Source organism: Tachysurus fulvidraco, chromosome 2 (assembly GCF_022655615.1).
Source record: "Tachysurus fulvidraco isolate hzauxx_2018 chromosome 2, HZAU_PFXX_2.0, whole genome shotgun sequence".
NCBI lineage: Eukaryota > Metazoa > Chordata > Actinopteri > Siluriformes > Bagridae > Tachysurus > Tachysurus fulvidraco.
This window is the reverse complement of record NC_062519.1, coordinates 10,582,595-10,606,642: the sequence shown is the minus strand read 5'-3', so window position 1 is coordinate 10,606,642 and position 24,048 is coordinate 10,582,595. Positions and strand designations below refer to the sequence as shown.

The 24,048-nt window shown below is 38.9% G+C and overlaps 1 protein-coding gene across 10 annotated transcripts in view; it reads left to right on the top strand.

Moving 5' to 3' along the window:
- iqsec1b (IQ motif and Sec7 domain ArfGEF 1b) overlaps positions 1 to 19,141 on the top strand; it is a 192,784-nt gene extending 173,643 nt beyond the window's left edge. For 7 of the 10 annotated variants that reach the window (XM_027143926.2, XM_027143925.2, XM_027143931.2 and 4 more), the window contains 12 exons: positions 1,338 to 2,584; positions 3,396 to 3,557; positions 4,687 to 4,809; positions 5,588 to 5,754; positions 6,254 to 6,393; positions 7,378 to 7,407; positions 8,803 to 8,928; positions 9,265 to 9,364; positions 10,759 to 10,920; positions 11,209 to 11,385; positions 13,485 to 13,534; positions 15,186 to 19,141. In XM_027143926.2, coding sequence (XP_026999727.2) covers positions 1,338 to 2,584; positions 3,396 to 3,557; positions 4,687 to 4,809; positions 5,588 to 5,754; positions 6,254 to 6,393; positions 7,378 to 7,407; positions 8,803 to 8,928; positions 9,265 to 9,364; positions 10,759 to 10,920; positions 11,209 to 11,385; positions 13,485 to 13,534; positions 15,186 to 15,716 — 3,015 coding nt within the window. In that variant the 3' untranslated portion in view covers positions 15,717 to 19,141. The remainder of the gene's footprint in view (positions 1 to 1,337; positions 2,585 to 3,395; positions 3,558 to 4,686; positions 4,810 to 5,587; positions 5,755 to 6,253; positions 6,394 to 7,377; positions 7,408 to 8,802; positions 8,929 to 9,264; positions 9,365 to 10,758; positions 10,921 to 11,208; positions 11,386 to 13,484; positions 13,535 to 15,185) is intronic. The other 3 variants (XM_047809535.1, XM_047809539.1, XM_027143933.2) reach the window with 3 other exon arrangements.
- The last annotated feature ends 4,907 nt before the right edge of the window (positions 19,142 to 24,048 follow it).

Sequence of the window (24,048 nt, the reverse complement as noted above, 5' to 3'; positions counted from 1 at the left end):
TTAATGTAATATTCCTGCTCTTCAGTCCTTGCTCATGACACAGTCAGTGAGACTGTCAGTTGTACCCTGATTAATCACTTGAGTTCATCCATTTTAAATGGATTTCAAGTAATAATGATAGAGGAATGTTTTCCACACACTGTGTTAAAACTGTATGGCAATCGGTCAGTTTGACACTTGAGAAAACGCTAAAATCAGGAATGGCTCCAGTCACACAGTGACCCTCAGCAGGTGAATTGGCTATGATGAAGATAAAGGAACACATGGATGAATGTTCCAAAAAACAATTACAACAATTTTACAAGAATAAATAAATATATATTTCAACACATTAAATGCAAATGCACATAAGAAAGCAACATCTAAATCAGCTAATATAATTTGTACTGTGCTTTGTACTCCAGGAGATAATCTTAATGTTAGCATTATGGTGCTTGAGGAAATGCTTAGATTAAAACTAAATCCGGATGTCTGCCAGACACTAGGCTGGTGTTTCTGTATTAAATTTATAAAAATTATACTCTTTCTTGTGTATTACTAGACCACAAATATTAATCTACTGTTATAGTTTTTCTGTGCTTTTAAGAACCACAAGGCAATTTAGCTACAATTGCGACTTTGCCTGCTAATTAGCAACCATAGCATTAACCAGCTTACTACAGTAGCTAGTGAAAAGTAAAATGGAGAAAAGACTTTATTGATATCTTTGAATAAGGTTGTTGTTGTTGTTGTTGTTGGTCTTTCGGGTGCTCCCTGTTCAGGATCACCACAGCGAATCACATGGTCCGCATATTAGATTTGGCGCAGGTTTTATACTGGAAGCCCTTCTTGACACAAGTCTCATATATTATCCAGGCTTGGGACCAGAGTTAAGTGTGTCCATTAGATTATTTAAAATCTTTGAAATATTAACTACAAATTCAGTACAGTAGGCTGACTAAGTTTTTTCATGCAGCACAGTGTACTCATGCAGCACAGCGTACTCATGCCCGGAGAGCAGGAAGTGGTCCTTTAGATCAGGGAGGCTGAGCACACATACAGACATATAATACCTGCAACTTGGCACCTGCTAGGCAAATCAAAAAGCTGCAGCTGATCACTTCAAGTGACAAGAAGCCTACTATCAAAGTGTGTGAGATTACAGAGGTTTATTCCTGCCTGTAGTTCAGCCTGAGGCACTGGATTTTCTCCAAAAGCCTTAGCAGCAAAGATCAGAAGTGCAAAATTGCTTTAAGAATGGCCATGTTTTAGACTGTTGTTCCTAGTAGGATATAATCTTTATAGTCCTTACAATGAGACCTTTCATTAAATCCTGCCTGTGTGGTTCCTTTTCACAGGTGGAGATGCTGGAGCGGAAGTACGGGGGACGTTTCATAACTCGACATGCTGCCCGGACCATCCAGACAGCTTTCCGTCAGTATCAGATGAACAAGAATTTTGAGCGCCTCAGGAGTTCTATGTCTGAAAACCGCATGTCCAGGCGCATTGTCCTTTCCAATATGAGGATGCAATTTTCCTTCGAAGGTCCTGAAAAAGTCCACAGCTCCTACTTTGAGGGCAAGCAGCTCTCCTTGAGTGATGACAGCACTAAGCTGGCACATTCAGAGCGTGGTGACATAGTACCTGTCAACGTTAAGTCACAGGCAGGACAAAGCGACTTCACAGACGCCATCACCGAACTGGAAGATGCCTTCTCCAGGCAGGTAAAGTCACTGGCTGAGTCAATTGATGATGCGTTAAATTGTCGCAGCTTACATGGGGATGAAGGGCAAGATGAAGTACAACGGGGTCATGGTGACCTGGATCGAGACATCACGTATCAGGTCAAACCATCACACAGCGGAGAACGACGCAAGCTTGATGAGATGACCGCATCCTACAGCGACGTGACCCTTTACATTGATGAGGAGGAACTGTCTCCTCCCTTGCCTCTTTCACAGACTGTAGGGGACAGAGTGTCCATGGATCCAGAACTGCAACTGCGTGCACTAAACTCCTCGCAGGACTATTGGGTACACAAGGAAGACAAGTGCGACACTGACACTAGCTGTCGCAGCACACCATCTCTGGAGTGCCAAGAGCAAAGGCTTCGGATGGACCACCTCCCTCTGCTCACCATTGAACCCCCCAGCGACAGTTCAGTGGAGCTGAGTGATCGCTCTGAGCGTAGTTCAATAAAACGGCAGAATGCTTATGAACGAGGTGGACCTAGCCAGCAGGGTAGCCCCAAGCGCCATCCCTCACATCCCTCCCATTCTTCCATCCCCCGAAGAGATGATGATGTCCCCCGGCATCGACCACGGCAGCTAGAGAGCCACCTGGCCATCAATGGCACATCCAACAGGCAGAGCAAATCAGAGTCTGACTTCTCAGATGGTGACAATGACAGTGTAAACAGCACATCCAACTCAAATGACACAATCAACTGCAGTTCAGAATCATCATCACGGGACAGCCTGCGTGAGCAAACACTCAGCAAACAGACATACCACAAGGAGACTCGTAACAGCTGGGACTCACCAGCCTTCAGCAACGATGTCATCCGCAAGCGCCATTACCGCATTGGCCTCAACCTCTTCAACAAGTATGTACTGATTCTAAGAACAAAAGATCATTTTCCCCAGAGTGAGCCAGAGGAGAAAAGAGAGATGGGACAAATGGTCCGGTCTCTCGGTTCATTAGCATAAGACTATACTGATAGCTGTGAATAAACAGACTCACACTGTGTTATATGGAGGTGTATGTGGATCATTTTTTTAATTATCGTCTTGATCTTTAACCCATAGTGCCACATGATTTATGTGAACCAATTATAAAAGTTCATAGCCCCTGCTTTGATTCAGCAGTAAGGCAGGTTTTTACGTATCTGTGCACTGTGATTACCATTGAGGCCTTGTGTAATTAACACTAATCAAAGATGTGAAGATTGTGGCAAAGGCAAGCACAGGTAGTTTATTTAAGCAGCTAGTTAGTCCAGTTTAAATTAGTAAATGACATAGCAAGCAGTCAACCCAACTGTACTATGAATACACTGCAGCTGTCCTTCTGCATCTCTGATGAAAAGAACTAAGCTAAAACTCAGATAAACAGGCTTCAATGAACGTTTGGCATGAGATTGAAATACAGGCTGTCTAGATTGCTGATTTGTTTGAAGTAACTTTTAGGCATCTGTGTGTGTTTTGGATTACTCAAAAGCTTTCTTTTAAGTATCAAGTCTTTAATCGTAGGTTATTGTGGATTCGATTGCTCTTTATGAAGTCCTTTTTAATCAGGGTTCTTGAGCTCACAAGCCTTCCTCATTGGTCTAAGAGACACTCAGAAACCCACTTTGATCTGAAACACACTTATGCTGTTTAGGCGCTCATATGCAATAACTCTTCCTATATTATTTACAGAAAGCCAGAAAAAGGTATCCAGTATCTGATCGAGCGAGGGTTTGTTCCAGACACCCCAGTGGGTGTGGCTCACTTCTTGTTACAGAGGAAGGGGTTGAGTCGGCAGATGATCGGAGAGTTCCTGGGCAACAGACAGAAGCAGTTCAACCGAGATGTCCTGGAGTGAGTTCTCTTCACTTTTCCACACAGCAGTACACACTAGAAAACAGAACTGAGAAGTAATTCTGTCTAAATCTCTGCTGGTCAATTATCCCTACAGGTCCCCATCCCCACACTCCTATTACATGTGTGCTTCTGCCCTATAACCTATTTTTCCCAGGGTTGAGTCCATCAAGCAGACTTATTTATAATACTGTACAAAAAAAATTGACCCATTTTGAAGACTTTTAATACATTTGATTTTCAGATATTGAGACATTTATATTTTATCTGTTCACACTGCTGTGCAGCTCAGTAATAAATGAATTAGAATTATGTTTTGCATAAATCAGATATCAGATATCCCTTGCCTAATCTATGAAAATGTTTCTTTTGTCACTGGGACTGCTTTGAGCCAAAATGTGATTTGTTATTAATACATCAATTGTCCAAGTAAAAACACTTTTATCCTCTGTTCTGAACAAATAAATCAGTTCTCTAGATGTCTTCTAATAAAACATTCACCATGCTCATTTTTCATTTTGGGATGCTATACTACAACTATTGTGAGAGTAAAAAAGCAGAAGGATTTTCCCCATCCTACCAGTATGAGAATAAATCATTCTCCCATTTGAGAATATGAAATTTTATTGCTTTGTAAAGAGTACACAGAAGTTTGGTTTTCAAGTAAACACCTTTCTTTGGATTCTTTGGGGTTTTAACTGTGCATGTGCATGTACAAGCTCCTCCACAGATTGAGAAGTTTTCTTGATTTTGCATTCATTTCTGCAATTAGAAAATCACAGTATCCTGGAGGGACTGCCAAAGAAATTTTTTTCTTAAATGGCCACTCTTATTTAGCAACCCCAGTGAGCCTTATTAAACCAGTAAGTCAGTCAGAAGGGCATATAAGGGCATATAAGGGCATGCCAAAATGATCCAAATCAGCTTGAGATCTTTTTTAGTATTTAGTATTAAAAAATCTTACTAAAAATCATACAGAACAAATCAGTGACAATTGATAAGTAGATCATATTCCAAGTCATGAACTACTGTAGCATGTAGGTTTAAGTGTGTTGCAGGGTCAGTAGCGTGTTTAATTATACTGGTGTATACTTACACTGGTCTATGTCTGTTTATTTCCTTTTGGCAGCTGTGTGGTGGATGAGATGGACTTCTCCAGCATGGAGCTGGATGAAGCCTTGAGAAAGTTTCAAGCTCACATCCGAGTACAGGGCGAAGCACAGAAAGTGGAACGGCTTATCGAAGCTTACAGGTGAAAAGCCCCCCATCACTCAGCTCACACAAAATCAGTTTAATACAAGCTGTAGAGCAGTTTTGACAGATTTAGAATCTTGTTCATAATCTTGTTGCTCTCAAACATTCATTTCAATGTGCTTAAAGTGCGTTCTTTTTTCTCATTACACTTTCTACACATTAAAGCATGAAAGATTTTACAACTTACAGAGAGCAGGAAATCAATTAGCTCGCACTGGAGAATTTCCTGCCTGGTGAAAAATCATTGAGATTGCTGTGTATGAAAGTATTCTGTCCTGAACACGCCTACAAACCTTGTCAGAGTGCCAGGGCAAGTTAGAAATGTCCAACACTATACAAGATTAACTGAGTGAAAACACACATTAACTGCAAATCAGAGCCAGCTCTTTTTTTTGTTTTGTTCTTGTGGTGAGTGATGTACAGTATATTGTCCTTTTTAAAACAGCAAACTGTATAGTCACTATTTAATTATACAATAAACAATATTCACTATGTGGATATGTCCAAATGTTAAAGGATCTAAAAAAAAAGGTAAAGAAGTGTCAACTTGTTTTGTTTACAGCTGTGCACAGGCATGAGTTTCATGTCCTCAACTCCATGCCTTGCTTGGAGTTGAGGAGCCCATCCTGAGTTCCCTAGAAGAAATTCCAAGTTGAAGGAACATTTTACTAAACCTAGGAAACTAATAGTTACGACCTTTAGTAGAATGCTTTGTTTTGTCTGGTCCTCTGTTGTTTTGACTTTTTTCATTTGGGAAACTGCTCATGTCTGTCTAGTCAGCGCTACTGCATCTGCAATCCCGGTGTAGTGCGGCAATTTCACAACCCGGACACAATCTTCATCCTGGCATTTGCTATCATCCTCCTCAACACGGACATGTACAGCCCTAACGTAAAGCCAGAGAGGAAGATGAAGCTGGAGGACTTTGTGAAGAATCTACGAGGTGTGGCCTTTATCTGTTTATGCACTGAATCCAGACAAGCCTTTAATTTATCCACAACGAAGTTTTAAACAGATGTTTTTAAAAACATTGATTAATGCCTCTTTGCATAGATTTTAAGCCTGGAGTTTTTGTGACTGAGCTTTTATGTATACTTAAGTATAGGAATTCAAAAAGAAAAGTTTAAAAGTCTCAAGAATTAAAAAAAAATGTGCAGAAATTTTAGAAAGGGTAATATGTGGCAATTAAAGTAGAGAAAAAAAGAAAGCATTTAATTGTTTCTCCCAACATGGTCTAAATATCTTACATTTTAATTTACATCTATTTGCAGGTTAGACTACAGAACCATTTGATGCATAATTATTCAAATTCATGGAATGTTTTCATGATTATATTAGAAAAACATTATAACTTTTTTTAAACATAAAACTAATTGTGTACCGATTATTATGATTACTTCCAAAAAAAGTACAAATCTTATGAAATGCTACTGTTCTGGCAGGGGTTGATGATGGAGAAGACATCCCTCGTGAGATGCTGATTGGTATTTATGAGCGGATCAGGAAACGGGAACTCAAAACAAATGAAGACCATGTGTCCCAAGTGCAAAAAGTGGAGAAACTCATCGTTGGGAAGAAGCCAGTGAGTGACATTATCTTCACATCTGCTATCCTTTCCTTCTATCTGGAGCTGCTCATCACAGTTCATCACAGATCTTAAGACAGGTCAGGACTTAAAAATAGCACTTTAGAATTTAAAAACACTTTTGGCATTTACTGTATATTTACAGAGCAGTGTAGTCTATTTTAGGCCATATTATTTACACCTGAGGTGACCTTAACAGTGGATTCCTATTGATATGCAACACTCTTGCTCTACAGGACATCTTGTCATCTCTAGACAATCACAGCCACTGACCCTGTATTAGCCTTGGATTAGCTTGTCCAGAGAGACCACCACGGAAGCGTTCAGTTCAGTTCTGGTCAACTGTAACCTTATTCTCACAAGATTTCCACTTTATTGGGGTCTGTGTCAAATTAACTTATCTAATGAATGGCAAAAGTAAAAAGAGAGAAAAGGAAGAAAAAAATTAAAAGAATGAGAGAGTGTCAAGCTTGGTTTAAATCCCTGACCAATCTAATGTAGATTCTGATCCCTCCTGGATACTAAGGTGCTACCATGCATTCACATGTAGTGAATTCAAAATAAGCTTCAGTCACCACAGCTTTAAAAATGTAATAATTATAATTTTAAGTATAATGGAGATTGCACACACAACGGACCTGCAGCCCCGTCCCTCATGTCTGTTTAACACCACGAGCCCCATCAGCCTTACCATTAATGCAGAGCCCCTGTGGAGCAAAAATGGAAGAGCCTCTGGCCTTTGTTGCTGTAATTAGGCCAACTCAACAGCATTGCTCTTCATCAACTCCAGCAGTGATCTCAGCCACACACTGAGCTTACAGAAACCAGGTAGACATCAGGAGAATGTGTTAAATTCTAGAGACAATAGGAAAGGAAAAAACACATATTTACTCTCCAAGCTTGCTCCTTCTTGCTGATCCTTTCTCACAGTAGCTTTGTTTGATGTCTTTATGACCTATTTGGGTTTTGTTTGTTTTTCAGATTGGCTCACTCCACCATGGCCTTGGATGTGTGCGTATTTTTGGCTCATTTTTATTGTTGATAAATGATGTCATGTCCATTTATGCATTAACATTTAGCAAGTATATTCAGCATAATAGTGTTCATATTAGACCTTATAACCTCCCAGGAACTGTCATGAACGCCCATTAACATATATTTAATTGCTACTTTATAATGCTGGTGGCCGTCTCCTGGCTATTGACATGTCAGATATACTCACATTGATTCAGATTTATTTGTATAGTACTTTTGACAAAATATATACTAATGTCCATTATACTTTATTATGTTGGTATCTGGTTTCTGGTCTTGAAAAATATACAGTAGCTGTATGAAACAGCAGCAAAGCACAATACCATATTTCAATATAAAAGTAAGGGGAAAAGCAGTGGGCATTGAACACAGCCTTGTGGAACACCAAACATCACTTGTGCATGCATTTACTTCTGTCACCATTATCATTTCAAACTAGTAAGAGTCAGACATGCAGATGCGGCTTGGAGCAAGAACAACCGTTACCCCAACTTTAGCAATTCTCTTTAGAAAATGTCTTGTGTTAAATATTGCTCTGATATAAATAATGCAAACAAAGTTAGCCCTGACTAGAGAAGGTTATGTACTACTTTAACCAGTGCTTTTTCAGTCATAATCTAGGCCTCATTACAGTACTGAAAGATGTTAACATTGTTTGTGATGTCAGCCTCAGTATGGGGAGACAAATGTAGAAAAACTTTTTATTTTATTTTTAATTCTTGAAAATCTATGGAATTGACAAAACATTTAGCAAAGATTCCTTAATGCATGTAATAAAAGAATAAAACAACAACTGTATTGAAATTTTGTAAGCAATATTTCAATACTGTTGCTGCTTTGTTCTTTTATTACAGTAAAATAATAAAAATAAAATCTGCTTTCACTACTTTGTGTGGTAAATACATCTTACAATTTGTCCACCTCATGCACTTTTCAGACATTCCTTTAAATATTCCTTTAAGTTTAAATACATGTTTACTGGAATCTGTGTTTTCCAGTTACTTTCCGTGTTACTTTCAGCAAGATTGAATTAAGTAGATTTTAAAATACATTTTGTGGTAGTTTTCTGACTTTTGTGGAGTGGGAAAATGTATGTTTCATCATAATCTGGTCATGAGAATTTATAATGTAACAGCCAAATATCCAAAAGAAAAAGAAATGTTAAGTATCCTGGGGTTTATCTTCAAAATGTAAGCTTCAATCCCACTAATGACTAATAACTAAAGTTAGATTTAAATCATAGTAATTTTTGGTCCCCTTTTCCACATCTGCTTAACTTGCTGCTTGCCCTGTTCCACATCCTGAGCAGAATGTTTCATTGGTTGAACATAACCCTATGACACATGGTCTGTGTACTATTTTATTTTACAGGTGTTGTCTTTACCACATCGCAGGCTAGTGTGTTACTGCAGGCTGTTTGAGGTCCCAGATCCCAACAAGCCGCAGAAACTCGGCCTCCACCAGAGAGAGATCTTTCTCTTCAACGATCTTCTGGTGGTAAGAAAAGCTTGAACAGGTTGTTAGGATGACATCCAAGTACAAAACCCTGCAGCTTCCAACTGGAACAACTGCATACATATTTGCTTTTGTCATTGGATGGGAAAGATCTCTTTCTCATTCTTCTGTGGATCAGAGTAACACTAAAAATAAAAGGAATATATTCTCTTGTGCAGCCTGTAACAGTCGAGTTCATAACCACCAGTTCAAAAGGATTCAGCAGCTTTATGAGATTGTAGATGTTATATGATTGAGGAGAGTTACTTAAGAGATAAGATCAAAATAAAGGATAAGCAGTAGCAGATGGGGTCCTAAGTATTTTCACTTTCAATTTAGGTAACCAAGATTTTCCAGAAGAAGAAGAACTCAGTGACATACAGCTTCAGGCAGTCCTTCTCTCTATACGGCATGCAGGTGCTTCTCTTCGAGAACCAGTGTGAGTTGCTTTTCTTTCCTGTTCTTCTTTTACCTTAGCCCTGGACCTCCCTAGCCTAAAATAATTAAATTTATATTAATATTTTCTAATTCAAGAAAATGTCTAGCACAAGAGATGTGCCACAAGGTATTTTCATTCTTCTCATCTGTTACTACCAGCTGTTACTTGATCTGTGGTGTAATAAAGACAAGGATCACTACTGACTTTTTTTAGGCTTCTGTAGCTACTATTTGGTCAATGCCCCTCCCCGAGTGCAAACTAACTGTGACTTTTTTTTGCAAATAGTATAAAATTCTGTGTTACAGAAAAGCTGTACTTTGTTGCTTATATTCTTTTTTCCAAAGTTGCTGATAGACGCCACTTCCCATTCTCGTGCAATCTACCATACTGTATATACCCACACTCTTCTGATCAGATTAGCTGCGTTAGCCGCATTAAACAGATGTTATACTGTAGGTGTTAGATCTGACAAAATGACCAGTTACATGGCTGTAGCTTTAAAAGGGATCACATGTTATATACTTCATTTTGAATAGCAATGTTCTCAATGCCAACAAACTTTACTACTCCCTTTTTTTTCTTAAAATTGTTCCTATTAAAAAACCCTTGCCTGATTGAAAGGTAGAAAAAAAAGGAAGTGGTAGATAAGTGAAGTGTTTCGGGCATTGGACTACTGATCAGAAGGTTGTGAGCTCAAATCCCCGCACCACCAAGGTGCCACGAGACTGTGTGATTATTTGTGCTTTGTAAGAAAAAAATGCGTAGTGTAAAAATAAAGACGATGATGTTGAAGATCTTAATAAAGAACAAGAAGTTTATTCCAGCATAGCAGTGACAAAATACATGGCGTACTTTGGGCTCGTCGGAGTCAGAAAGAACACGAACCCAGAGCAAATTCTGCTCAAACCTTATATATAATTTTCCCTTTTGGTAATTTAAATGAAGTTTCGCTTTGAATGTGTATTGAGGGTAAGAACTGAATGTCTCCCAAATGGCTGGGCTACACCTTGTTGTCTAGCTGATGTCTTTAAATGTTAATCATGGTCACGTACACCTTGTCTTGGTATTGTTATAATTGCTAGCACCCAAGTGGTCACTTTAAATGGTAATCGCGGCCACGTAGACCTTGGCTTGGTATTGTTATCAACCAAGTGGTCACTTCAAATGGTAATCGCGGTCACGTAGACCCTTTGTTCGTGGTGATCCCTAATGTCCTGCCGCCATCCCCATATTTATAATTGAATCACATTTATACGTTTAGAGTCCTAAACGTATTACCTTATGACACTTCTTAGGAATGAGCTCTTTTAGATGTGTACCTTGGAGTGGAATTTGGGTGCAATTTCTGTAATTTCTTACAGCTTGTTAAGTGATCTTCACCTGTTGGTTAACAGTTTATCCCAATGGCGTGCGGCTCACATCAGCCATCCCTGGTGCTGATATCAAAGTCCTGATCAACTTCAATGCACCCAACCCACAAGACCGAAAGAAGTTTACAGACGACCTGCGGGAGTCCATCGCCGAGGTGCAGGAGATGGAGAAATACAGAATCGAGTGTGAGCATGAGCGGCTTTCATAACCTTATTACTAATTTGTTTACTGGGACTTACACCAGCAAGCCTTCTAAACTCTTTTAAAGAAGCTACATTTTAATGTCTGTGTGCCATTGTAATGGCTTCATAATTAAAATGTGTCCTGTTGGACAAAGTACATTTTACTCTTTTACTCTGGTTAGACATATTATTCGGATGCAGAGGTATTTTGGTAGAACTGGAGGATTTGGATTTGTTGATACAGAAAATAAATCAAACATTTGAAGTTTGTCTATGTTTGTGTGTGTGTAGCTGAGCTAGAAAAGCAGAAAGGTGTAGTGCGACCTAGCATCTCGCAGAGCTCTGGTCTGAAAAAGGAGACAGGCAACGGCAACCTGAGCCGAGCCAGCCTGGATGACAGCTACGCCATGGGGGAGGGGCTGAAGAGAAGTGCCCTCAGCAGCTCCTTACGCGACCTTTCCGATGCAGGTAATTTCAGAGGTCACCACTAGAAAGTGTATTTTCTAGCGAGCAGAGCCTCAAAAATGTTACATTTAAAATCAACATTGTATTGGAGATGCCAGGAATAGTGCCAGGTGAGCACCTCATCACCTGGTTTACTGAATAATTGTCCTCTAATTATAGCATAGCCTCCAGTGCGTCACAACTTGTGCACAATGCCACTGAGTAGTATAGTGTGTGTAGTGTGTTCCCACTGAAAATTCCAGCAAGAGGAAGTGCACTTCAAGTACCCAGATGAAGCATTTAATCAAGTATGGACACTTCATGCACTCAATGCTTGCAGCTTTGCTCACGCAGTAGAAGAGACGCAGGGCTACCAGGCACCGGCAGTGAATGACAAAAAAATTTCAAGATGGCTATCAACACTTTGGTGGACAAAACACCTTACAGACATCTTTCAGATTAGTCAATTTTGTATGATTTCTTTTTCAAAAAATCCCCATGTTTTGCTAAAGCTAGTGGCATCACATCATTACGTGCATTTGACGTCATTTGCCATCAACTGTGAAACGGCTTAAACCTCCAGTTAGTAAAAAAAAAAACATTACTGTTCCACTGGAAACGGTACAACACTTTTAAAAGTCACACACTAGACAGATGAATACTTAGTGCATATTGTATAGTTTGTTATTTGGGACAAAGTTAATCGGTACATTTCCACTAAAGTTCTGTAACATTTTAAAGAACTAAAAAATAAGTGGAATAAGTCTAAAGATTTACACAGTTAAGGATTTTCTTTGTCGTGTGAATTTACAATATGTAGCATATTTCACGCCAGATATTCCAGACCAGATAAAAGGAATGACAGTGATACACACATGTGGACAATGAGTTACACTGAAAAGCAAAACCTTCACTGCATTACAGTTGTATTGCATGGGAATGGGAAATAAAAAGGATGCTGAGAACTGCAGGGAAACATTTCTCTGCTAGATGTGCTTTGACGGTGTGTACTGTATAGTTTATAGATTCATCTAAAACATTTGTTCCCACTATGCTGGACTCCTGATAAAGAATGATAAAGAGCCATAATCTAGAAACTTTCAATTTAAATTTTAATTGAATGAACTTTGTGCCCAAGGTGGGCAGCTACTTGCTGTGCAGATTGACATTCTAATCAACACAGAAGATCAATAGAGCATAAAGAGGTTTGATAAATGGGTAAATAAAGCAGAGCATCATTGATATTCTGCATTAAGTTTTTAAGTTACATGATTGCATGATAATGACTGCACAGGAGAAACCAGGAAGGTGTAAACAGCTACCCATGGCTTTCTATTAACACAGACGGGTGATAATACGGCCACGCTGCGGGTGAGCAATGAACTGAGGCGATGAAATCGGAAAGCAGTCTGTGTGCTGCAGTAGAAATCTTTAAACAATTTAAAATAAAAATAACAGCCCTGAAGGATGAATGACATCTTTCGTGAGTTTGCAGTAACACTTTGTCCCCGCTAATATTTTGCTAATGTCTGTCAGCTCATGGATTACAAAGAAACATTTTAATGTAATAGTCATAGTTGTAGTGTTGCCTAAAGTAGTAAGATTACTATTTAATAGCTAAATCTCAGGCAGTCTGATCCTGACAGGTAACATTACTGCTAACTTTTAGCTTTGTGTGTTTCAGATCACTTTATGACAGACCAAATCTAATTATTCTTACATTTCCCTTACAATTTCCCCACTGTTATTTATTTATTTTTATTTTTTTAGCTCTGTATCCTGTAGTACTGCTAGGTAAGTTAGTCTTGTTACAATGCAAAAAGTTGGATAGTTAGTATAAGTTGCCTTTTCTAGAACATGCTAAATATTCATGCTAGCCTAGAAAAGTGCTCAATCGATTAAATAGAATCAAATCCAGAAGATTTCTGTGTACTCACTCCAATCCCATGCTCCCAAACTCAGTACACCTTTTGTGAGTCAACTAGTGGCTTGCCATGTATAAAATAGTGCCCCATGCAGGCAAGCAGGCTAGATGCCGCTCTGTTTTTCCCCAATGTCCTGTGCTGTGCTGTGCTGTGCTGTGCTGTGTAAGCGTGCTCTGATCTGTGGCATGTCCTGCTCAGGCAAGCGAGGTCGCCGCAGCAGTGCAGGATCTCTAGACAGCAATATGGACGTAAGTACCATAACGTAAGGCTCATTTTTCCAGGCTGCCATGAACAAGAGCTCTTAGTGAAGTCTTTGATTGTGACACTGCAACTTTCTTCTCACTTTTGTTGTTCTTTGCACCCTTTTAGTTGTGTTGTCATGTGATGACAGTGTTGAACCTCTCTCACTGCATGAGCTATTTGCAACAAAAGTAGACATTTCATTATTTCATTCCTTCTTCCCACCTGAAAAAACCCACATCATAATAGGAAGTTTACTAACGGTTTCCAGTAACTATTTTCCTCTCCGTATCTCCTGATCTTAATGATTATTGGAGACCATTAGCCAACTCCCATTATGTTGAGTGTGTGTTGTTTTCAGCAGGTTTTGAACTTTATTTACTGCTTTCAATCATCTTACACCTTTCATATGCTGTACATAGTCAGCATGCACCAACCAGCGTGTTCAGCAGTCTGCTTTGCTTCTTCTATTTAATGGTGTGTCATACAATTTACTTGATAAATGGGGCAAATAAATGTTCAGTGAGCTTGAAAGGAAAGACCTCTCCATCTCCCTGCAGCCTTGACAGTCTGCATCTTTTCCTATCCAGCCCAAAGAACTTCTAGTACTAGAAAGTACAGGAGTAGGATTATGACTAGGTACATTTTTATCCATCCATGTTTATTAATAGGATCACTTTTTGTAATATTTATTAATTAAAAACCACTCTTTTACACACACACACACACACACACACATGCACACACACACACACACACACACAATATTACTTGATCTTTATTAGTAGTAATATTTACCATTCACTGCCTGTTCCAGCTTTTGCATGGCATGCATGACCATTCAGAATCTTCTCTCTTCTATTGTGTGACACTGACAGAAGACGCGTGTCTTGTTATGCCTAGTGCCATGTGCCCTGAATGTTCTGTCCGGTTTGATACAAAATATGCTGTACTGATGAACAATGTGAGGCATGGAACTGCATATTATGTTGCACTGATTGTAATCTGTAGGCTTTTCAACTGCATTCCTTCTCTACCAGATTGAAAGGTTTTTGATTGTTGTTTTTTTAGTGCCCTGCTTTTTATAGCAGCATGTCAGACTCCAGTCCTGGAAAGTTGATTGAGTTGACATGACCGATTTAAAAACTACATAAATTGGAACTATACTGTAAATTACTCCAACAAAACATGTTGAATTTGTTTTAATTGCTCTATGATTTATAATTACAGAGATTATATGAGAGAAACAAGGTGAAAGTTTTTTTTTTTCGAAACATTAAACAACCAGATGATTTTATTTATGATTTTATTGCTTGACCTTCCTCACATATAGAGATCCACAAAATAGATGTGTCTGTTTTTTCTATTTGCATAAGTATATTCATAAGTGTATTCTTATTGCTGCTAATTAAGATGAAAATAAAAATGTGTAAACAGTTAATTAGTAATAGTTGTGTATGATGAATCATCCCAGCAGTGTTGCAGCCTTTCAGCACAGTAGTCTGACCCCCTGCTGTGTATTTAGCAGTGATGTACTAGGTTTTGTGGTAGAGCTGCTTTCTCTTCTCTCACACACTCTCTGTGTGTGTGTTTGTGTGTGTGTGTGTGTGTGTGTGTGTGTGTGTGTGTGTGTGTGTGTGTGTGTTTGTTTGTCTGCAGGGCTCAATCATTAGCAGCCCTCACATGAGGCGTCGTGCTGCCTCCAGTCGTGACTGCCCCTCACGCCAGCACTCAATGCCCAGCTCATCCTCACTGCTTGGCTCATTGTTCGGCACCAAGCGGGGTGCCAAGTCCCCCTCTCTGCCCCCACAGCCTCCTCATCCATCCCACCCCACCCTGATCTCTCACACGCCACATCCGTCCAATCTGCACCACACAGCTCGCGAGGGCACAAGCCTAAGCGACACACATCCATCACACCACACTCAGTACTGTCACGTTCAGCAGAACCCACCTCCATATCACCACCACCACCACTACCACCCACCCGCCCACATCCAGTACCACCCCTCTTCCACAGCTGCCTCTTCCTCTCATGGCCATCCACATGCGCCACACCCCCACGGGCCACACGCTCAGCACCCACCCCACCCTTCCCACCTGCAGCACCACCACAGCCAGGCTCCACCCCCGGCAGCTGGCCCGGGCAGCACAAAGCCCAAACACAGTGGCATCAGCACTGTGGTGTGAAGGACTGACACTGGGACTGACTTTCCAGAGGCACCTTGGCAGATTTGCTCTATAGCTGGCATGTGAATGACTGTGGCCCAGGAACCAACTGGGGAATGAAAACAAAAAAGGCATTGTGACTCATTTCATTTAGAGCCCCTTTCCTCTGGGAAGAGAAAGGGGACGCACACTGTGTAGCACTGGCTTTCTCTTCCAGGCTTTCAGAGGGCTACTAGACCCTGTGGGGTTTCCCACCTCCATTTCCACATTTCCTTCGCATCACCATTCACCTGTTCACGCCCAAGCAAACGCTGCTTCTTCTCATTAGGATTGATTTATGATTTTTTTCCCTTTAAACTTCACACCTGGACGTCTGTCCGGCTTTCATGCAACGACAATGCCAAGCATGCAAAAAGACCATAGCTACTGTTTTATCTTGTAATTAATTGCTTATGGAGCACTATAAAATACCCTGCTTGCTAATTAGCAGAAACAAACAATCTCAGTAGAATGATAATACCTAGAAATGGAGAGTTTAAATACAATGGTCAACAGTCTAGCCATGAATAAAGTCACTCACAAAGATGTACGTGTTCCAGTATTTAATGTAGCTGTAGACCACAGTTCTCTGTGAAATAGTTAGCAGTCTTTAATGTGCCAATTATTCAAAAGCAGTTACTGAGTTAGTAAGAAACGCTTTGTGTATGTCGTGCATATACTATTTTGTAAAATAATCAATCAATATTACTGTTGCAGAACAAAATGCGTCTGGGGCGTGAGATAAAATAACCTCAGTATTATACTCTTGAAGTAGAAGATCTAGTTTCACTGTTATAAAACTCAGTCCAATACTTTTGATTAGGCGAGCGAGGGCTTGACCTGAAACTCTTCTGGTTGCCTTTGAAGCAAATCTCTGGAAGATTCCTAAACAAACACAAAGAGGATCTTCTGTTCCGGCAGAACTGTGTTTACTGCACTCATCTGCTCATCACTGAACAATCAGGAGGCAGAAGAGCAGGAGGAAGGAGCTAGCTAATGCAGGAATCCTCCTTAGGCCTCGACTCATCAGTCTTGGCCACTTAGTGCACCATGGTTTTATTTTTTTAACTATTTTTTTAGGGATGAATAAAATGATATGAAGTAACTGTACATTTAAAGATAAAAGTGATCAAGCAGATTTGACTGATGGGGTATTTGGGGGGTTAAAAAACTTACATGCAGGATTTAGACTGTTGTTTTTGACTTTAAGGAGGGAGACTACATTTCAGAGATGACTAATTTCTTTCCCCATATTTCGAGAGAGTTCTCGTGGGTTCTTGCTGTGCTATTTGTGTTCTCAGCGGGCTGAGTGAGTGTGTGCCCCTTCATCCTGTGTGCTGCTGTTTGTGGTTCTGCATGCAGCGTAAATTGATACAGGCTTTCTGCAATTCTGCTTTTGGTTTTCTTTCTTTCTTTCTTTCTTTCTTTCTTTCTTTCTTTCTTTCTTTCTTTCTTACTTTCTTACTTTCTTACTTTTTTAATGAATGCCTTTCACTTTCTCACAATTCCAGCTAAGTATTGTATGAAGGTAGTATATACCACAAGTTGAGATGTGTATCACAGAAGCTTGAGAAATGAGGATTGAATCATATTTTTCCAGACAGGTCAATATTTGTTACTTACTTAATGCTTAATATGCTGTGTACGGAAAGGCGTTGAATCTGATGAACATGATCTTAGCTCAGATTAGAAAGATCTAAATCACGTGTCTCATATTTGTAGTATTCACTAATGTACAGCAACTGTGATAGAAGTTTGTTCTATCTGTGAGGAGTATCAGCAGAAGAGTTTTGCTTAGCAAGTGTTGTCTTTTTCTGTTTGTCTCATTCTTTTTGTTTGTTTGTCTGGGTTTTTTTTTTTTGTACTAATCACATGTGCAATATGTATGTTTAAGTTTTGTAAATGAACATTTGCAATCTAGTGACAGACTTTTTTTTCCCCCTTTAAGCTTGTCTATGTCTTTAATTCTGCATTGCTGCTCTCCCTCCTTTCTCTGTTCTAGTGACTTGCAGTGAGGAATGTCAACTGAAGTACTCTTGCATGTAACATTATACTGTAAGGATATTCTCTAAATATTGTATATTCCCAGAAATATCAGTGTTACCTTTGACTGTTGTTGAAATTTAAGTGACATTAAAAGTATGTAAACTTCTCTTCATGCGACTGTGTTCCTATGGAAGTCATTTTGTCATATTTTGTACCAGAATATATTCAGCTATAGACTAAATGAATAGAACGAGCTTATATTCCAGCTATAAAGTACACACTGTGTATGGAGGCTTTAAAAGCAGATCAAGCCCCTCGGCTGCTATGAAGAGGTTCTATAATCCTACTACAAATTAAATCTTAATTATATGCTGTAGGATCATTGATGGAGGTTATCAACGTGAGAAGTGATTAAAAGCAAATCACTGTCTATTATTATTATTATTATTATTATTATTATTATTATTATTCCTTGAATGCTGCTCTTAGATCCAGGTTCAGGTTTGTAGAGAAACAATAAAATCTCAGATGGACATTTTCCATTTTTGCATAGATAATATTTATCAAGCCATGCCACAGGAAATAATTTTAAGAATTAGTGCATTTTGAAATACGTTGATTTCTGGGACAAAGTAAGAAAAAAAAATACTTGTAAAAAATTTTGTTTGTTTTTCTCAAACCTTTTGTTTGCATTGGGTTTTTTGTTTTGTTTGTTGGTTGGTTGGTTGGAGTTTTTCTGTTTGTTTGTTTTACTTGAATGCAGCAGATAGCAAGTGTAATGCTTTAATCGTGTGCAGTACAGGACCTTTAGTCTAAAACTCATATTCCCTTGTGTTGTGTTTATAATTATTATTTTTTTTCTTCTTTGCTTGCTTTTACATTTTACACGAATGTGCTGCACAATAGCATGTATTCTGGTTTTACATCATTGCACTTGTGTACGTGTGTGTGAGACAAAGATTGTCACTGTATTTATGACAAACATAGGGAAATGGAATAAAGGATTATGGATATTTCTAAAATTGAATTGAAAAAGGAAAGGTTAGAGCTATATGGCTAATGTGTGTATACAGTCAGTATATTATTAGGATTTAATTTGTCAGCCATCAGTTTCATGGGTACATTCTTTAAAGCAAGTTATTAACCCACTTATACTACCAAATGTATTCGATTTGGAATTGGATCCTCTGTAGGTCTGCTGGCTGTTACCTGAATTTCTTATATTTAGTGTGACACACACTGCATTCCATCACACACATATACAGTGTAGCTCATTTTCTAGACCTAGTTACAGATCAAGACAGGAGAATATTCATGTTGATATGTATTCTGTTTCTAAGTAGATTATGAGACCTTATAGATGTAAATCTATAACTGTGACCATGTGATTATCACAAAATAAAAATATACTGTCAGATTCAGAGCTTGATCTGTCTTTGGCATGTATCCTGGAAAATATGCTTAGGTGCAATTTATTAAATGTCTGTCAACACAAAAATGTATAGTTAGACTGAACATAATTTTCATATACACTACATCGATAGATGTTTGTGGACACCTGATCTTGACACACATGTATGCTTCTTTGCCAGTTTGTTCCTTTCTTTAATGGAGCTAAGAGAACCAAACCTTTTCCAACATGACAGTGGAAGAACTTGGTGTGGAAGAACTCGAGCGTCCTGGACAGAGCCCTGACTACAACCCCACTGAACACATTTGAGTAACTGGAACACTGACTGTACCTTAGGCTTCTTCACCCAACCTCAGTGTTTGATCTCAGTAATGCCCTTAAGGCTGAATCCACGTAGCCATTCTCTAAAATGTCCAGGAAATCCCTCCCGGCTGTGTGGAGGAGAAACAACATGAAAGAGAGATTAAATCTGGAATGGGATGTTAAAAAGCACAGTATTGTGATGGTCAGGTGTCTAAAAACCTTTGGCCATATTGTATATAAAAATATTCAAGAAGTGCTGCAAGCCAGCACCGCTTTAATATCAGCAGCCCTAATAATTAACAATGAGTAGTTTGTTAGTTACTGCTTTATTTCGGTGACCTTCCAGACAAATGGTACCAGACATACAGTATGTTTCACATATATTCAGCTATGGTTCACAGTATTGCCATGCAGCTGATCTCTGCTCATCTCAGCTGATGAGTTTCTAAGGATTTCCAAGCCCTACCCTTTTTTACCATAAATGGCAACCATGAAGGCCAATCTGTCAGAGATTTGTCCAAATTAATGCCTTACTTGTCAGCTTTTTTGTAATGTGGACACTCATATCTGTGGCAATCTGGGGAAACTGTCAATGTGGGCTGAATTCTGGAAATCAGTGCAGCTAGTAGTACACTTTGACATCTCTACTTCATAAAATTGTAAATAGATTTCACCAATAAAGCATTTTAGGCTTATTTCTGGCCTTGCATTTGCCACCTGCTTCTAAAATTATATTGTGGAATTAGCCAGCTTAACACACACATTAGTATAGAAGGGGGCATAGAAGCCTTTATTATCGCCACATGTACATTACAGCACAGTGGACTTCTTTTCTTCACATACCCCAACTAAGGAGGTTGGGGTCAGAGTGCAGGGGCAGCTATGATACAGCGCCCCTGGAGCAGGGAGGGTTGAGGGCCTTGCTCAGGGGCCCAGCAGTGGCAGATTGGCTGTGCTGGGCCTTGAACCCCGATCCTCCGATCAACAACCCAGAGCCTTAACCAGTTGAGCCTTAACCATTAAAGATGTTTAAAATCTTTGTTTGAAAGAAAAATGGCAAATTCAGTTTTTAATCCGATACCAGCTTTAACATCGTCTTTGATGCTCCTGCACCATCGTGTCATCATCAAAACAGAGACGGTTTCATTTAATTTTGGGGCTAATCAATGTTCAGAGCTTTTCTCCTAATTTATGTGCAAAAGTAAAACATATATCAGTTCAGAATTTGAAATAATAATAGTATATTATACACTGCGATAGAAAATGTTAAACATTTGATAGTGTGAAGAGGTTTGGCAGGCTGTCATACAGAATTCCCCACAGTGCACTGCAAAGCCAGAGTACAAACAATGCACAGTTCTTCTGCAGTGAATATCACAGTGCAGAGCAGTTTCTTTCAGCTGGATGTTTACTTGAGAACATGAGAGCAGCCAACCTTGTAATGTTATAAACATACACTTTAGTTGTGAACTTAATACAGAAAATCACAATTAAGTCATTATAGTCTTCCGCTATGTTTGGTTTTCATTCTCATTTCTTGTAAAAATATCTGCTATCCCACATAATTAATATAGTAGGAAGTGCTTCTTGTACATCTTTAAATTGTTTCAGTTGAGCTCGCTGTCTATACTTCAGCAGCATATAGTGCTTGAGACAGAACACTATAAAGTACATAATAAATGACAGGGAGCATTTTCAAGCACAACTTCAAAGGGAGTGAGGAGAAAAACTTGACAGTGTTTGTAATTTGCCTCACAGGCAGACTGTAAAGAAATTACATACCGCTCCTTTAAAAATGGCTCCTACAGTATGTGCTCTGCATTGAAGTTGCACACACGGGCCCCGGAGGGACACAAATATGACAAAAGCGGGCTGGATTCTGGACACAATGAGGTGCTCCTCAGACTTACACATATGGCTCTACTTAACATTCCAGGCCTGCTAATTAGCATGCACAACAACCATGACAGCTGTCAAACGTTCCATCTGCCAAGAAATATGATCAGTTGCAGTTGTTCTTCCAGTGTGCTCCGATGTTTAAAGCCAGCAGCAAGCTGGATAATGTGGCAAGCAACTGGAGATGCATAAAAATAGCCTGGTGCTCTATTTATGGCTTTGTGTTTCCACTGCTGCTACCTCAGTGTTCATCTCCACCAAGAAACATTGTGATGTCATGATAGAGGATGTACAGAATAAGGCAGTAATTAGTAAATTAAGGGATGTGTTATTTTTAGGAAATTAAAACAAATTAAACAGGTTACAAATGCTCTTCTTAAACACACAGTTATAGAGGTAGCGAAACTCAGTGAGCACTTTCCTAGGAAGTCACCCTTTGCTCACAAAAACAGCCTCAATATCTTGTGGATTCCACAAGATGTTGGAAACGTTCCTTTGAGATTGTGGTCCATGTTGATATGATTGCATCCTGCAGATTTTTTCAGGTACACTTTCACGCTGTGAATCTTCTGTTCTACTACAATCCTTTAGGTGTTCTACTGGAGTGTGTGGTGACTGAGAAGATCACTGAAGGACACTGAAATCATTGTTCATGAAATCAGTTTGAGATGACTTTTGCCTTGTGACGGAGCATTATCATGCTGTATGTAGGCATTTTATTAAGGAAAGTTGTCAATAATGGGCAGTAAATAGGCTGTGGTGTCAGAGTGATGATTGACTGGTTATTAACTGGTTCCCCACACCATAACATCACCTCCACCAGTTTAGACTGCTGACACATGGCTGGTTGATGGGTGACAGATGGTATGAAATCAAGATTCAGCAGACCAGGCTACATTAATGCACTGCACTTCTGCCACACAATTGGCTGATAAATAAATGGATAGTGTTCCTATTAAACTCCTTTAAGTATGAAATTCAAGGAATTGTTTATTACAATTAGGGTTTAGTTAAGGTATGTTATTTTCAAGAGTATTACTGATTACATTGCGGGAGTAACTTTAACTGACAAACCATCTCTTTCTTACACACACCACCATTTTATCCGAATCCAGCAAATGAAAGTGAAAACGTACAAGGTTTTGAGGACAAATGTATACTTGCACCTTGGCTAAGTATACTTGGTTTGAGTTTTTTGCAATTACACATATTTCACGTTACAATACATTTATTGCTATTTCTCACTATATCACAATGTGGTGGGTCAGAAGTCCCATATGAAAGCCCAGACACCCTTAGTGGATACTCTAGCTGATTTAATGCAGGAATTGTATGGTAATTTGAAATGTATGAAGTTCTAAAAAAAAATGCCATTTGCCTCAGCTGTATATCAAAATACTATTAAAAATGAAATATTGCTATTAGACATTTTTGTACCATTTGGGTGTCTTCATCAACCTAACATTTCCACACAGTTTCAAGGCCACAAAGGGAAGTTGCCTTTGTATTGCATCAGGGTTTAACAGCATTCTCAGCTAATGACTTTTGGAAAATGAGCTTTGTTCTTTGCTCAGCTGTTTGCAATTTACACCATCATTAAGTAAGGGTCCAACTCTGTTCAGTCAAGTAAAGCAAGTTTGCAGCCAAGTTTTAAAAATGACAACTTAATTTATGACTGCTAGAAAATAAATAGTGTTACACCTACACCATTTAAACAATGAAAATATTGTAAAATTAATAATGAAAGTCTGCATTTTAAAGTCACATACCTTATTCAATTTCAACTACAAGGTACAACAATAACTTTGTAACATTCTTTAATCTGCTAGGGTTATTTTTTAATTATTTATTAAGCACTTTACTTAAAAATCTATATGGCGTTCTTCATCATCTGAAGCAAAAGTCAGAATCGCTTATGCTGTAGTTGTGAACATTCCAGAAATGCAGCATGGCACGTTATGAGAGAGAGAGAGAGAGAGAGAGAGAGAGAGAGAGATCGATCGATAGAGATCGATAGAGATCGATAGATCGATCTGCTAGAGAACTTACCATCAAAAGAGTTCTGGTCTGACTTATATTTTCAGTTCTGTACCACAGAAGAAGACAGAAAGAGACATTATCATTTGAAAGCCATGGCCTGGGGCAGGAAAGTGAGTGTTATTCAGTTATTCTGGTGTGACCTTAGAGAAAAGACAGCAGAAGCCAGAAGGTCAGGCTCAGATACTAATCGTGAGGAAAATGTCGCCTTCTGTTTCAACTGTCTGTCTTTTGGCTATAATTAAAACAACTTTGTCCTGACTTTCTGTAAATTAATCTGTTGGTTCCACAGAAAGGTGCAAACATAAAAAGAGTATATAATCATAGTTATGTAAAGGTCATGTAAAATAATATATGTTATGTAAATGCAGTTAACCTTATTTAGAATAAATATTGAATTAGGTTGTATTTTAAGTCAATACATAGCAGTCCTATGGTTTAACAAAGACACTAATAAAATGCCATGGTGTAACTGTACACCTACAATATGAACTAACAACACGTCTAATAATAAAATGGCCAATACAGAGGGTGCTGCTGTGACTGGTAAACTCATAGCACAGCAAATACTGACTTGTCACTGGTCCAGTATAAAACAACATCTGAAAAGCTATTTCATTAAAATGATTAAGATTACAGTCAGTAACTGTATATATGAATATAAATATATATAGAAAATCT